The 15,899-nt window shown below is 35.7% G+C and overlaps 1 protein-coding gene across 9 annotated transcripts in view; it reads right to left on the reverse strand.

Moving 5' to 3' along the window:
* Window positions 1–558: 558 nt before the first annotated feature.
* Window positions 559–15,899, reverse strand: part of AASDH (aminoadipate-semialdehyde dehydrogenase) — a 28,255-nt gene continuing 12,914 nt past the window's right edge. For 4 of the 9 annotated variants that reach the window (XM_069594151.1, XM_069594152.1, XM_069594153.1 and 1 more), the window contains 10 exons: window positions 13,621–13,862; window positions 13,195–13,301; window positions 12,487–12,659; window positions 11,867–12,059; window positions 11,138–11,253; window positions 9,170–9,965; window positions 5,190–5,353; window positions 3,872–3,994; window positions 3,211–3,342; window positions 559–1,190 (listed from right to left, as the gene is read on the reverse strand). In XM_069594151.1, coding sequence (XP_069450252.1) covers window positions 777–1,190; window positions 3,211–3,342; window positions 3,872–3,994; window positions 5,190–5,353; window positions 9,170–9,965; window positions 11,138–11,253; window positions 11,867–12,059; window positions 12,487–12,659; window positions 13,195–13,301; window positions 13,621–13,862 — 2,460 coding nt within the window. In that variant the 3' untranslated portion in view covers window positions 559–776. Of the gene's footprint in view, window positions 1,191–3,210; window positions 3,343–3,871; window positions 3,995–5,105; window positions 5,354–9,169; window positions 9,966–11,137; window positions 11,254–11,866; window positions 12,060–12,486; window positions 12,660–13,194; window positions 13,302–13,620; window positions 13,863–15,899 lie in introns of all 9 variants that reach the window. The other 5 variants (XM_069594157.1, XM_069594158.1, XR_011257771.1 and 2 more) reach the window with 4 other exon arrangements.

Here is a 15,899-nt window from a genome sequence, read left to right on the forward strand (position 1 = left end):
ACGGCTTCCAGAGAGCGTACAGTTCACTGGGGGCAACTTAGCACCCGGCAAATGGAGTCTGTATAAGCAAAGTGCTATGGGACTGAAAGAGCAGCATTAAGTATTATGAGAATTCATGACACTTAAGAGTGTAAGAGGTTTTCTTCTTTCCTGCTTTTTGCTGTACTCCCTACCTTCAAACTACTAACAACAAAATCAGCTGTTATAGTAGTAAAATCTAATAAATTGAAAAATATAGGTGTAAAAAATATTAGCCAATGTTCATATATCAAAAATTAATAAAACAAGGTATATCAACTTGAAACAATACAGAGTATATATATATATATATATATAATTCTACATTGGTACTGTGTTCATTTAAAAATACTAAATTAAAGAAACTAATTTGATAAGTAGATCCTATCTTTGACAACATTTTGTTATGATTCTCAGTATAAATGAGTGAATGGTGTTAATGTTAATTACATCACAGACTAAGTTTTTAACCCACCAAGTATATTTTGATCTTTTTTCCCAAAGGTCTTTTATTAAAAAACCACAAGTAGGACATCTACAGAAATTAGAAGAACATCGATATTCCTTTAATTAATAATTATAACAGGCATTAGGATGTGTTTTGTTCTATAATTCCTTGTAAAAGCATCTGTTGCTCCTATAGGAAGTAAAGTATGGCTGTTTTCCAATAAGTGTAATAGACAACTTTCTTAAACAAAACATAATCTTTAATATAAGACTATCCACAAGCTCAGTAATATAAAATATTTTCAAATATCTCATGTATATTCTAAGGACTGCACTTCATTACCTTTGTCACCCAATAAATCCAGACAATAAACATAATTATTTCTACATCCAATAATAAGCATTGATTCCCAGACCACAGGAGAAGAGAAAACTTCTCCAGGAAGTTCATACACACTTTGCAACTGTCCACTCTTAGATTCCAAGATCCACAGTTTGCCATCAGTAGATGCTGCTGCCAGTAACATTTCATTGTTATGGTTGTGGTTACGGAAAACAAAAGGTGTTGAATACACTCTTGCGGTAGTTTCAAATTTCCACCGGAGGTGACCTTTCATACTACAACAGTAGATAAAGCAGTCATGAGAACCAAAAAATATTTCTTGCTCTGATGCTGAGGTACATGGGGATGAAAAGATTGGTTCATTGGTAGAGAATTGCCAGACCTGAAGGGGGATAAAGGCAAAAACAATTCATTCATCTCATTTCAACAATTCTGTAGACTAAAGCTTTATGAAATTCTTAATAAAATGTGAGAGATGTAGTAGGCTGCTGAATGGTAAATATAGAAAAAATAATACCTTTCTTTGAAAAGTAGCACCCTCAGATTAGACCTCTGTCCCAGTGGTAAAATCTTAACAAAAAACACCAGTGCGCTTATACATAAATCACCACTATGCATAATATAAATTCATTTCAAACCTCATCCAAAAGTTATTACTAATATGTTCAGAGACAATGATTTCTAAGATAAAACTGCACTGAGTTTCCAGTGTATCTTATTAAAAATTATATCTTACTCTAGTCTCCTGATATAGGAAGAAGGAGGAAGTTAGCTGAAAAGTTTATGTGCAAGAAGTTGAACTAAAGCTTTAATCAAAGAGCTATGAGTTGTGTGTCTACACTGTAGATACATACTATTTGCTTATTTCAAAGCTACTATAGATTACCCTGTCAGCCAATATTTTAAAACACACAGGAAGAAGAAGCCTAAGTCTAAGGTAATGTTCACAAATCCATATTGACATTGACACTGAAGTCGCACGGTCGTGTCCAACTCTTTGCAACCCCGTGGACTGTAGCCTACCAGGCTCCTCAGTCCATGGAATTTTCCAGGCAAGAGTACTGGAGTGGGTTGCCATTTCCTTCTCCAGGAGATCTTCCCAACCCAGGGATCGAACCCGGATCTCCCGCATTGTAGGCAAACGCTTTACCGTCTGAGCCACCAGGGAAGCCCATAGTAGCAGCAAAATTAAAAAAGTGGGTATATTCATGATACACGGTGTGTAATCTCAATTTTCTTCCCGACTTGGACAAAATTACTTTAATCTTTCTTTGGCTTATTCAGAGAAGAAAAAAAAAAGGAGTAAGAACCTTTGCCTCTTCTAACTATTTAGAAATCCAAAGGTGAGAATATATACAAATTACTTTCTAAATTAAAAATATTAAGTGAACTTAATAAAAGATTTCATCACAGGACTTCGCTGGTGGTACAGCAGATGAGATTCTGCCTGTCAATGCAGGCGACATGGACTCGGATCCCTGATCTGGGAATATTCCACATGTTGCAGGCAACTAAAGTCCATGCGCCACAACTACTGAGGCCGTTCTCTAAAGCCCTCACATCACAACTACTGAGCCCCTGTGCTGCAACTACTGAAGCCTGAGTGCCCTAGAGTCCGTGCTCCTGAAGAAGAGGAGCCACTACAATGGGAAGCTTGTGCTCTGCAACAAAGAACAGCCCCGCTCACCACAACTAGGGGAAGCCTGCACGCAGAAAGGGAGACCCAACAAAACCGAAAACTAAAACTATTTTAAAAGTTAAAAAAAAGACTTGAAAAAAAAAGATTTCATCACAAAATAACTGTCACACAGAACAAAAGAAACTGCTAGTGTATAAGGGGCGAAAACAGAATAAAATGCACCCAGAAGCAACCATAGCCGTCAATGGGCTCACTTATGCTGGAGCTAGTACACTCAAGTCCACAGAATAATCCCTCAAATCAAAAACACAGACATTGTGCCACAGTCCCTTGTGGGTGAAGAAGTAGAGATTATTATCCTAACGAAAGATCAGGAGCCTACCCTGCTACCCTGATCACTACCCTGATCATGAAGTTGAAGACAGAACCTTCACACAAAGTAAACTGGGTTCTGTAACAGATTTTGGTTTTCATAGAAAAAGCAGGGGTTTATTTCAATGTTCACAACCTGAATAGAGGTTATAATTAAGTTGGCTAAAAAATGGACAAGGAGGATGGCAAAATTAAAACAATGTTTGGATAGAATCTTTTAAATCTATTACAGCATCATTCAAAAATTTAAAAATCCACAGGGCTAACAATAAAAACAGAACTAGCTTTCAACACAATGGGTCAAAAAATGTTGTATAAAATTTTACTTTAGTCGTCATCGACTACTATGCTTTTGACAAAGATAAGTAAAACAGAACTAGACATTTTTTACCTGTTCTCCAAAGTGAGTAAAGCAGAGTAAATTTCCATCTACACAGCCAATAAAAATATACTGTAGGCAACACCGTGGAGAAGAAAAGAGTGGCTTTCCACAGGAATGTTTCCAAACTCTGTCCCCAGTGGCCTGGCATGGGCAAAACGTAATTCATAGCATTTAAATCATTCTACTCATCAATTACTTCTATAAAACAAATTCATAAACCTCCCAGAGGTAACATCAGAAAATGCTACAGTAGCATGCTGACTATTGTAAGTGAAGCTTATATATTATAGCTTGATTATAAATGAAGCTAGTGTACATATACACAGCTATAGAATTAATGAGTGTTATTTATGAGAACTGAGCTAAAAACCTGCAATAAATCCAGGAAAGAAATAACTAGCACATAAACTCTATCCTTAGAATGGACACAAAGTTCTTGATAGAACTGAGAACATTCTGCCGATTTAAAAAATTGATAAAGGACATAACACAGAACTTAGATTTTTCTCATCACTCTAGACTTCATGTCAATCATTTTAGTGAATTCTGATCCAGTACTGTGTGGACTGTATCTAGTTGAGATCTACTTTGAATTTTCAGAATTCTAAGCAAAAGTAAAAAATTAAAGAAAAACAGGTAATAAAATCAACAAATATTATTTTATGCCTACAGGATTTACAGCCAGTAAAAGTCCTCCCAGTGTAGCAAAATACAAGTGAGATGGAATCAGGCTCAAACAAGGAGAAGAAAAAACAGTTCCTCCACATTTCAACTTCCAAACACACTTCTTTTTCTGTAAATAAGAAAGCAAAATTTTAAAAGAGCAAAAAAGAAAGCAAATTAATTGGTTTCTGAGGGTGAGTCACAAAATCATATCCTGTCCCTTTTAAAGTTACATGTGTCTAGTTAATATAATTTTTATTTTTAGTATAAAAGTAATACATACTTACTGTGGAGAATCAAGTTAGTATAAAAAGAAGGCAAAAGGCAATACCCAGAGATTACTACTAACATTTTAGCATTTTTGCCTTGTGATCTTTTTGGCACACACACACACATATAGTTTAATATACCTGAGATCATTCTGAATATCATACACTTTGTATATAATTTAGTTCACTTATTCTGTAAAACTTGTTAAATATTACATTAATGGATTATATCCCATATGAACATAAAATATTCTCTCTCTACCCTATTTGTAATTAATTTCTTGGTAGTATAAATAACTTGGAAATAAGATATTCTGGTGCTTACAATTTGTCCATGTTTCTGATTATTTTGCCATGATAGATTCCTAGAATTTTACTGAGTCAAAGGATATGAAATTGTTACCTATTCAAATTGTCAAACTGTCTTCCTTAAAAGCTTACCTCCCACAACTCTCATCAGCATTTAATGTTACCCTCTAAGCTAATAACATTTGCTTCTCTATCTTTAAAGTTTTAAATTTTCATTCCTTTGATTCTTATATAAATTTATAAACATTTATTAGCGATTCCTTCTTAAGGGTCCTCTCCATTTATATCCTTTGTTGAATATTTTTCTATCTGGACCTTTACATTTTTCTTACAGATTTATATTTGCTCTTCATTTCATTTATACTTATGAGCTTTAACTATGTCATATTTGTTTCAAAAATTTTTCCCAACTTAATTCTTTTTTATAATTCTTAAATTTTAAAATTTTATATAATCGAGTTCTTATATAAAATATCTTATTGATATTTTTGTGATTCTCTTCTTTCTATTGTCAATGGTAAATTCTAAGTTCTTTATATTTCAAAACTCTGAGCAGCAAATTTGTGAAAATTTGGTAAGGAAGTTAAAAATATCTTAAGAGATTAAGGCTGTTAATTAATCCCTTAATCTTCCCAGATCACAAACTTGGAAAATGGTTAATACCTGCTCCCCTAGTCAACACCACCTGATAATTTCACGCTCTTCCATTTATGCTTATGGTGTAAAGCTGACAAACTGAATTCTTACATATATATCCAAAGCGTATGCATGCTGGTCATGAGATCCAATGTAAAGAAGTCCTGTGGTAGGATCCAAGGTTGCTGAGCTTTTGACAGCATTCTCAGTACTAAACATCCAGTATTTTTCTCCACTATTACTTTTCAGAACATAAACTAACCCATTATAACAGCCTGTTGGCAAACAAAATATTAAAGATGAGATTTAGACATGTCACTGGAAAATAATTCTTTGGCTTAAATCATGACAACATATATTTGATGCTCTTCATGTGTACTTAGGCTCTATGTTTGGCTCCGATTTACATTTCAGCAAAACAGACATGAACAGTAACCACTTAAAACCTTTTCAGTAAGGACACCTTACATTTTCAAGGAACTAAGAAGTGCTTCACTACCAAGAAAACAATGGACATGAGTAAGCTGCAGCAGAAGAGGCTGTGACAGACCTGGATTCAGATCTCGTCATGGCCGTCCTTTGGGCTAATCATCTAGCACTGCTGGGCCTCAGATTATTCTTCTGCTGAATGTGGCTACAACTACATCCAGGGTTATTGTGATAATCAGGATCAATGCCCAGTACATAAAAGTGTTCAATAAATGCTAACATTGGGACTTCCCTGGCAGTCTAGCCAAAAGAAAAAGAAATGCTGGGTTCTCTGGTGGTCTAGTGGTTAAGAATCTGCTTGCCAATGCAGGGGACACAGGTTCCATACCAGGTTGGGGAGGATCTCAATACCACAGAGTAGCTAAGCCCATGAGACACAACTACTGAGCCTGTGCTCTAGAGCCTGGGAACTGCAACTACAGAAGACCGTGTGCCCAAGAGCCAGTGCTCCACAAGAGAAGCCACTGCAATGAGAAGCCTGCACACCTCAATTAAGAGTAGGCCCCGCTCACTGCAACTAGAGAAAGCTTGTGTGCAGCAATGAAGACTCAGTGCAGCCAAATAAATCAATAAATCTTAAAAAGAAATGCTAATATTAACAATATGAATATTCACTGGAAGGATTGATGCTGAAGCTGAAGCTCCAATACTCTAGCCACCTAATGTGAAGACCCGACTCACTGGAAAAGACCCCGATGCTGGGAAAGATTGAAGGCAAAAGGAGAAAAGAATAGCAGAGGATGAAATGGTTAGATGGCATCACCAACTGCACAGACGTGAGTCCGAGCAAACTCCAAGCGATAGGGAAGGACAGGGAAGCCTGGCGTGCTACAGTCCATGGGGGTCACAAAGAGTTGACCACCACTCAGGAACTTAACAACAAATGTTTATGACCTTTTATCTTATGGAGGGTACTACTGTTAGAATTTTATTCCTATTAAGTCATGTAATCCTCACAGTGAAGTGTGACTATATGAACATTTTATAGTGGACAAAATTGAAGCACAGAGAGTTAAGTTATAGGAGAGTTATGGGCAAAACTACTCAGGCAGTTAAGTGGCAGAGCAAGGATTTGAATTCAAGAAGTCAAGCTCCAGAGCCTATTGTCTTGACAATTATAGGAGACTGATTTTTCCAAACTGCTGCTTGGATGAGAAGACAGAGCAGGAGTCTCTGACTTGCTGTGGCCAAAAACACCCTCCAACTGGAAGTGGGAGTGGTCAAAACCTACAAAGTAAAGATCACTCAAGTTTCTGGAGTGCACATAAGTCAGGGGAAGTGAAATCTAGGCATTGGCCCAACACTTTGGGTGGTTCCACCTATGGTTATAACCACTGCTGCCCACTTGAGGCTCAATTTCCAGAGTATCTACTGTGCTTTCTTCTGGCAGTAACTGCTCAGAAGGGAAAGGACAGCCTACTTAGTGAAGATGAAGAGAAATGTCCTATATAGCGGAGTACACCAGGAACAGCTGGGTAATGAGAACGTTCTTTCAGTTTGGCTCCAGAAGAAAATGTTTTGTGACCTTATGTTAGGCAAAGATCTCCTGGATATGACATTAAAAGCAGGATCCCTAAAAGAAATTATAAAGTAGACTTCATTGAAATTAAGAACTTCTCTTTGAAAGACACTGTTAAGGGACTTCCCTCACGGTCCAGTGGTTAAGACTTCGGGCTTCCATTGTAGGGGGCATGGGTTTGATCCCTGGTCAGAGAACTAAGATCCTGCAAGCAGGGACAAAAAGCAGATCAGTGGCTGGTGGGAGGGATAGGAAGAGGAATGACTATAAAGTGAAACACAAATTTTCTGGAGCAATGGACTCATAATTGTGGTAGTGGTTACATGATAGCATGCATCTGTCAAAATACAGAACTGTGTACCACTGTATATAAACCATACATTAATAAAAAAATAAAGTACTAAGGGATAGTTACCAACACTGAATTGGATATTTGAAAATTGCTGAGAGTGAATCTTAAAAGTTCTCATCCCAGGAAAAGAAAACGCTAACTGTGTCAGGTGATGCAGGCTAACTAGACTTACTGTGGTAAGCATTTTGCAATATACACACACATCAAATCATTATATTGTATACCTTAAACTAATAAAACGTCATATGTCAATTACATCTCAATAAACCTGGGAATTTTTTAAAAAGAAAAAAAAGGACTAAGTGACCACCATGTGCCACAAGCTTTGGGTAGACACTTGGGATGCAAACAATAACCTCAATGAGCTGACTTTCATGGACTAGGGATTACTCATAGTCATATGTGTAACTGAAAGTTTCTTGTAGAAAAATTCTCAAAATATAGGTTTTCAATAGGAAAGGATCAAACTTAGACTCAAGAAGATCCTAGCCAGGATAACTTAAGTAGGGAGATATATTCCTAAGTATTTAGACTGAAAAGCTTTGGTAAACAGATTCCATGAGCACTAAAGTAAAACTTAGTATAGTTTGGGGAGGGGTAAAAAGAAAGTGATAGTCAAGGAGACATTATACTTGAACCCCCATATCTTTGTAAAGTAAAAGTCACCTGCACCTTAAGGAAACAGAGTAGCAGGTAATAGCTAACACTCAATGAGCACTTAGTCTGTCCCTGAAAAAGAAAGTAAAAGTGTTAGCTGCTCAATCTTTTTGCAATACCATGGACTCTAGCCCACCAGGCTCCTGTATCCATGGAATTCTCCAGGCAATAGTGGAGTGGGTCAGCATTCCCTTCTCCAGATCTTTCCAACCCAGGGATTGAACCCAGGTCCCTTGCATTACAGGGAGATTCTTTACTGTCTGATCCACCAGGTATGTACTAAAGGATTCACAAGCAATCATCACATTTAATCCTCTCAGAAGCTCTATGATCATTGTGGTAGTTTTAAAATATATCCACATATTCTTTGATACTCTTCCTTTCAAGAGGTGGAGCCAATTCCCCTCCTTTTGAGTGTGGGCCAGACTTAATGATGTGCTTCTAATAACAGAAGAAAGCACAAATGATGATTTACAACTATAGACACTAAAAGTACTGCATTTTTCCTCACTCATTCTCTTGGGTCACTCAGAGAGAAGCCCATGGGGCAAGAAACTGAAGCTTCCTGTCAAAACTCAGCAAAGAACTAGTCTTGTTTAGCCGCACTGTAAGCCATCTTGGAAGCAGATTTCGCCAGCTCAAGTCAAGCCTTCACATGGTTGCAGCCACAGGAGAAACGCTGAGCCAAAGCTTTCAGCTAAGCTCCTCCTAAATTTCTGATCCACACACACTGTGAAATAATAAATGTTTATTGCTCTAAACCATTAAAGTTTGGGAATAATTAGTGATGTAGCATCATGTTTTATTTATTATGCCCATATACTCATGAGAAAACTGAGTTCTAGGGAGTTCCACAACTTGTTGAAGGTCACAGAGCGGGTTAATAGCCTTAGAGCTAGGTTCAGACCGAGACACTCTGACCCAAGGCCCACACTGTGAATCAGCATGTAATTATTATTCTTTGACAGAAACCAAACCCACTATACACAGGTTTTTTAAATTTAACTAGGCTCTACTGGTATTTTCATATGGTAATTCCAGTTAACTCTATTAACCTCAAATTCAGAAACTTACCCACTACAATAAAGTTTCCACACTTAGATACACATGCTGAGGATTCAATGCGATCTCCTAAAATCTGTTCCCATTTCACCTTTCCAGAGTAAAGATCAACTGCTATCATTCTATGAGAATGGGAGCCAATGTACACAGTTGCAGATGACTTATCAAGAGCTGGTATTACAAGCAGAGGTGAAGCATCCACACATTTGCCTGTGTCTGACCTCCACCTCACACGAAACTCCATTTTCTCAGCCCTAATCACAGGTGTGTCCTCTTCAGAAACTTCTACAACACAGGATGGATCTTCTGACTTCCCAACAAGAGGTGGAGTACTTAGGCTTTCTCTATTTTGAATGTCAGTCTGTGAATTTAAATCAGAAGAATAGGTTGAAGGGCAATGTCCCAACTTAGTTAAATACCTATCAGTATTCAAAGACAAAATCTGGCTCCCTCTGCTCAGTGCAATAAAAGCATTGCTCTCATTGTCACAATTTAAAGGCACGACAGCTTCCTGATGTAAAGATTTTCCACTGGCTTCCTCTTGAGTAGCATCGCTGAATTTTCTTTTCATGGCATGATTCTTGCTAACTGTCAGGTCTTTATCTGAAAACACTGTTTGAAGGATGTGATTGTAAATCTCTAAAATAGAACTGCTGAGAAGAATTTCCAGAAGCCCAGGTACTGATGTGCCAACAAGGTTTTCAATCTCATTGAGGAGCCGTATGGATTTCAAGGAATCTCCACCACTATTTAGGAAGAGTGACTCATCAGGAATCTTCAAAGCATCTTCTGAGAGACTCAGAACAGACTACAGATTGGAGAAGGGAGAAATATATTGATGTTCAAGGCCTAAAATCAGCATTTACAGTAATATAAGTGACAGTACATACATTAATGAGATGAACACAAAACACACAAAATAAATTTTAACATGATTTTCTATATAGTAAAGGAAACCCTCATCATCCTACCAACAGTGTGACAAGCCTACCCTAGGACTGCAAATTATACTTCCCTTAAGAGCAGTTTTCCTACCCACACAGTAAGAAATGAAATTATAAAAACATCTGATTAACTAATTATAAAACCCACAAGATAATAACATCTGATATTTCTATAATATAGGGATAGTTATTTTCATTAGCTTCACATATATATATATCAGAATTATTTTCCAAAAATCTAAAAATGAAGTAGAGAATACTTTTATTTAGATACCCTCTATTTTTCAGATAAGACTATACAAACACATCCTTCTTTAAGAAAACTCCATATTTTAAGAAAAATTATACTGACCTATAAATCAAAGGTAAATACATATATTTCAAAGTTTTTGATTGTTTTATATATATATGTGTGTGTGTATATATATTTATATGTGTGTGTGTATATATTATATATATAATATAAATTCCCTTAAGCAAAAACATACACATCATTGAAACTTCTGGAATAATGATGTTAAAAGCCTTTATACCACAGGCTGTGGTACAGCAAGATTGGGCTATTTTTTCTACTCTGACAAGTATAACTGTATTCAACTACCTTGCTTAGGGAAAACTTACGGCAAGAGAAGTTTAGTCTATTTGCGCCTTTTATGACTACTACCTCACTTCCTCACTCACTGGAGAAGGAAATGGAAACCCACTCCAGTACTCTTGCTTGGAGAATCCCATGGAGGGAGGAGCCTGGTGGGCTATAGTCCATGGGGTCACAAAGAGTCGGACATGACTGAGCGACTTCACTCACTCACTCACCTCACTTCCAATAAATCTCTATATAGGGAGCTTAATCTAATCTTGCATTACAGAACCTAACTTTTATTTTAATACAAATTGAATAAACAAAGCTATGCTACTTAACATCTGGACAGCAGTTAACATTCTTAGAAAATTTTATCAGACTTATTAGGATGCTACATTCCCTGAAGATATACAATGACTTCTTTATAACAACAAATTTGTATCTTAAAAGTTGTACCTTCCACAAATGGTGTAATTTTTCCCAAAGTTCCTCTTTTCCACTGAGCTTACACTCAGACTTCAAGTCTCTGTAGTTTAAATATATCTTATTTAGCTCAGAAACATCAATTTTGCCTTAATATAAAAGAAAAAAACAACTTTTAAATTTCAGCTTGAACCCTTCATATCTTCATTAGTCACAATAGACACATTTTTCATTGTTAAGGTTAGAAATCCCATAGAATAGCTTGTCATAGATAATCAATAATAAAGAAAGCAGCCCCATGCTATCCAGAATGTAGTACCAGATAAGAAGAAAGGAGGGGCTAATGTTCATCTCATTTAAAGAGTTAAAGAAATAGTACTATTTACTAAGCACTTACCACATTTTGAAACAAATATTAAAGATGAAATTGGGAAAGTAATAGAATTTGGTGATTAAGAGTACATGTTTTGAAGTCAAACAGTTCTCAATAGAATTTCAACTCTAACTAGCAATGTGATTTTGGGAAAATTACTTAAATCTCTTAAGACTTATTTTTCACATCAGTAAATGGGAATAATACTACCTACTCACAGGATTTTCTGAGATAAAATGAATTACTTTTACAAAGTATTTAACAGAGGGTCTACCACAATATATATTAGTATTACTTATAACAATAAGGATTTAAGTGGTCTTTAAACTAGTTAGGAACACAATTACAATCATTTGGCACCGAAACAAAGCAGCTTCAAATTATTTTACCATGAGATGTAAATGGCAGAGAATTAATTAACACAAGCTCATCTGGGATGGCATGACTTGGAAGATGTTTCTGCAGTTCTTCAAAGATGTAATCCTTTACTAAATCATTTTTAGTCACCATGAACAAAATCAATTTTTCCTGGTTATACCATGTAACTGCACAAGACTCCACTTGTTGAAGACCTTCAGCAATCTGTGAGAGAAATTATACAAATCCGCCAATGAGGACATTTAAAAATAAACTTCCTAAATGCTCTGAAATCAATAAATTAAATTCTGGAATTCCCTAGAGATTTTTAAAAAACTGTTTCCTACCATCACTATTACCAGCACACAGGGTTCTTAATGTTTTCCAAAAGTGATACCACCCAGAGCAAAATAAATTTACTTTCACAGTTATAAAAATCCATTTTGTCACTTATTAAAAAAAAAAAACAACTCTTCAACCTGAGAGTAAAGCGCACAATGAATTATCCATGTCTTCTACTGTAATTCATCATTAATACAAAAGTCTTAAGTCTAAATAATACTGATAGAGAACCCTGGCAAAGCAAATTAGTTATGGCTGCCTCTAATACCTATGTATGTTAATACATATTTTAATATTTGAACATTTCTACCTGTTGTACAAGTTCTATGTTAAGACGTTTGCCATGACGTTTGATCTGACTGTCCTTTCGTCCCAAGAAAAATATCTCTCCATCTTTTATAGTTACAAAGTCTCCTGTGGCTCTCATTGTGCCAAGTGGTACCGTCATTTCGCCATCAAGAAAACATACTCTATTTCTGCCACCTTCATAAGATATAAACACCAATGTCGTAAAAATATTCAGGGAAAATTAAAACCATGAAATCAGAACATTTTCAAAAGCTCCATTACTAAGTTTGAAAGTGTTAATATATATATAAAATCGGGGACTCACTTTTAAATTTTATCTGATAAAATTATATATAATAACAATCTTAGTAAAATAAGCAAAGTGATAAAATTTATTTCTAAAAATATACATGTGATTAAGAACATTTAAAAAATAATTTTAACAATTTAAATATTCTAATTTAATAAAATTCAGGCTATAAACAGAAATACAAACAACCAAGTTACAGTTCCCAAATTGCTTTTCTATCTTCCCTTAGAGTATTAGACCCAGTTATCTAAAATAATCATGTAACTTATTAAGTGTTTCATTGACTGTGATGATGAGATTAAAAATTACCATCACTGAAAAGAATACTAGATTTAAGAAAAACTGAGGAAAGAATAAAATTAACAGACTTTTTTTTCTTGGAAAAAAAAAATCATTCCCAATCAACAAATGTAGAACAACCTAAAAATACTTGGCCATTGCCTTCTTGAATTGTGAAACCATTAGTATCTCTGACTTCAACTACTGTTCCAAGCAGTGGAAATCCCAGTTGTACAGGCAATTCACATCTATGAAAACACAACAACCCAAACCAAATTTTAAAATTTTCACTTGAATAAAATATTCACCAATATATTTAAATCACATTGTACCAAATGAAGAAAAAAAAGTTTGTTATAATTCAAAGACTGCCAAGTGGAAAAGTTATCTGTTTAGTTACAAAAAACTTTAGCAGAATCTGTAGTATCAGTTTTCTGAATTCCCAGCATAGAATTCTAGACAAAATAGTGTTTCTAAAATAATGACTCCAGTGCCTATCAAAAACACTATTTGTGTTTAGATACTGGAAAAATATCCTCTACTCTTCGTAGTAACTGAAACCCATACTTCAAAGTAGAGTTAAGAATCTTCTCTGGAATCCTGTAGAAAGTCGCCCAACTTGATACCTCTGTGATGCCATAAAGATTAAATATTTGTGTTTTATTGCCTACTCCTCTCCAGCTTTTGAGAACAGTTAATGATGGAAATGCTTCACCACCAAGGGCCAATATGCGAAGAGAAGTATTGGTGGATAAAACAGTTGATTTGATGAGCTGAGATCCAAATCTTCTAAGCAATGTCGGCGTTGCCTGTAAATACATCAAAAATAAACTATTTTTCCCCCTTCACTTCTTTAAAAAATAAATTGTAGTAATTAGTTCAAAGTTTAACATTGGGAGCTCACATGGAAATTAAGACTGTGTTTACTAAATGGCAAATCGTATTCGGAAACCTACTGAAGCACCATTACCTTTTTAATGTTGATATAAATTTTGCTTTAGTAAAAAACTTAAGCACGGTATTGTTTCATTATGCAATTTATAGACAAAAAGGTTTAAAGATAAAAACAACAAAATCTATAAAATCAATTTACATTTCCTCTTTCATTATTTCTATGTAGAAAAAGTATATAAAGTGTTTTTAAAATGTGCTTAAGCAGCACAATGAGTAAAGACTTTAAAAAAGAACTTTATTAAGATAATACTGACATAAATTATACATGTTTAAAGTGTACAAATTTTGAGATATATTGTTGGTGAAACCGTCACAATCCAGATAATGAAAATATCCTTCAGCCCTAAAATTACCTGCTGCTGCTGCTAAGTCGCATCAGTCGTGTCTGACTCTATGCGACCCCATAGACGGCAGCCCACCAGGCTCCCCCGTCCCTGGGATTCTCCAGGCAAGAATATGGGAGTGGGTTGCCATTTCCTTCTCCAATGCATGAAAGTGGAAAGTGAGAGTGAAGTCGCTCTATGTACCATTATAATTCTACCCTCCAACTGGACCCCTCCTCCAGCCAACTGCTGATCTATTTTTTGTCACTTACGGTCAGTTGACATTTTTTAGAGTTTCATAAAATGGAATCATACAACAAGTATTATTATAACCTGGCTTCTTTCATTCTGTACTGAGTGCAAAGGCCTTGTGATTCATGATATACGTATCGATAGTTCATTCTTTTTTGTCTCAGTCTATTCAGGGTGCTATGACAAAATACTATAGACTGGGTAGGATATAAACAACAGAAATGACCCACTGACTTGTCTTATACATGCAGATGTGGACTATGTAAACTACCAATATGTCACTTCAATGTGTAACTTTTTGTCTCAAAAATGTATCTAACTGTGCTTTGACTTCTAACAGGCAGAATAGTCCTCAGATCTTTCTGAAATTGTCTCCAGGACTATAATCCTCAAGCTGGCTCAAATAAAATTCTGTTTCTTAGATTGACTAATTTTTCATCAACACATTTTATATTTCCTGAGACACCTTTCATTGCCTAGCATACACTCTATCCTAGGAAATGTTTAATTTACGTGAAAAGAATGTGCACTCTGAATTTGGTGGATAGTGCTCTGCATATGGAATTTGGCTGAGAATGTTCAAGTCTTCTTTATTATATATGCACTGATTTCTGTCTAGTTTTTCATTTAATTACTGAAAGTAGGGTATTAAAATTTCAAACCATTGAGTCAATTTGTTTTTCCTTTTAGTTCTGTCCATTTTTGCTTCATGTATTTGGAACCTCTAATTTTAGGCAAATATCATCTTGTTTATATAACAATGTACTTCTTGATGTACTGACCACTTTTTATTGTTATGAAATGTTTTGTTGTGGATTTTTTGTTTGCTTGTTTGTAACTTGCCAGGCTAAATGTGAACTCTGTCTTCCTTGTGATATGTGGCCACTAATGTTGCTGCTTAGATGACTTTTAAAATATATATTCAGGAATTCCCTGGAGGTCCTGTGGTTAGGACTCAGTGCTTTCACTGCTGTGGCCCAGATTCAATCCCTGGGGGGGAAACTAAGATTCCACAGACTGTGCAGTATAGCCAAAAAATAAATAATAAAATACATATTCTTATTTTCAAGTCTTACTTCCTTAGGGTCACCTTGTGTCTATATAGCTCAGAAGGCAATTGGACAGATCGTCCATACAGATGAATCTGGGAATAGACTGATGCTGGTATTCAGTCTCCAAGTTGTGTCCGACTCTTTGTGAACTGCGGAAAGCCAGCGTTCCCTGTCCCTCACCATCTCCTGGAGTTTTCCCAAGTTCAAGTCCATTGAGTTGGTGACACCATCCAACCATCTCATCCTCTGTTGCCCCCTTCTCCTC

Source organism: Ovis canadensis, chromosome 6, assembly GCF_042477335.2.
Source record: "Ovis canadensis isolate MfBH-ARS-UI-01 breed Bighorn chromosome 6, ARS-UI_OviCan_v2, whole genome shotgun sequence".
Classification (NCBI taxonomy): Eukaryota; Metazoa; Chordata; class Mammalia; order Artiodactyla; family Bovidae; genus Ovis; species Ovis canadensis.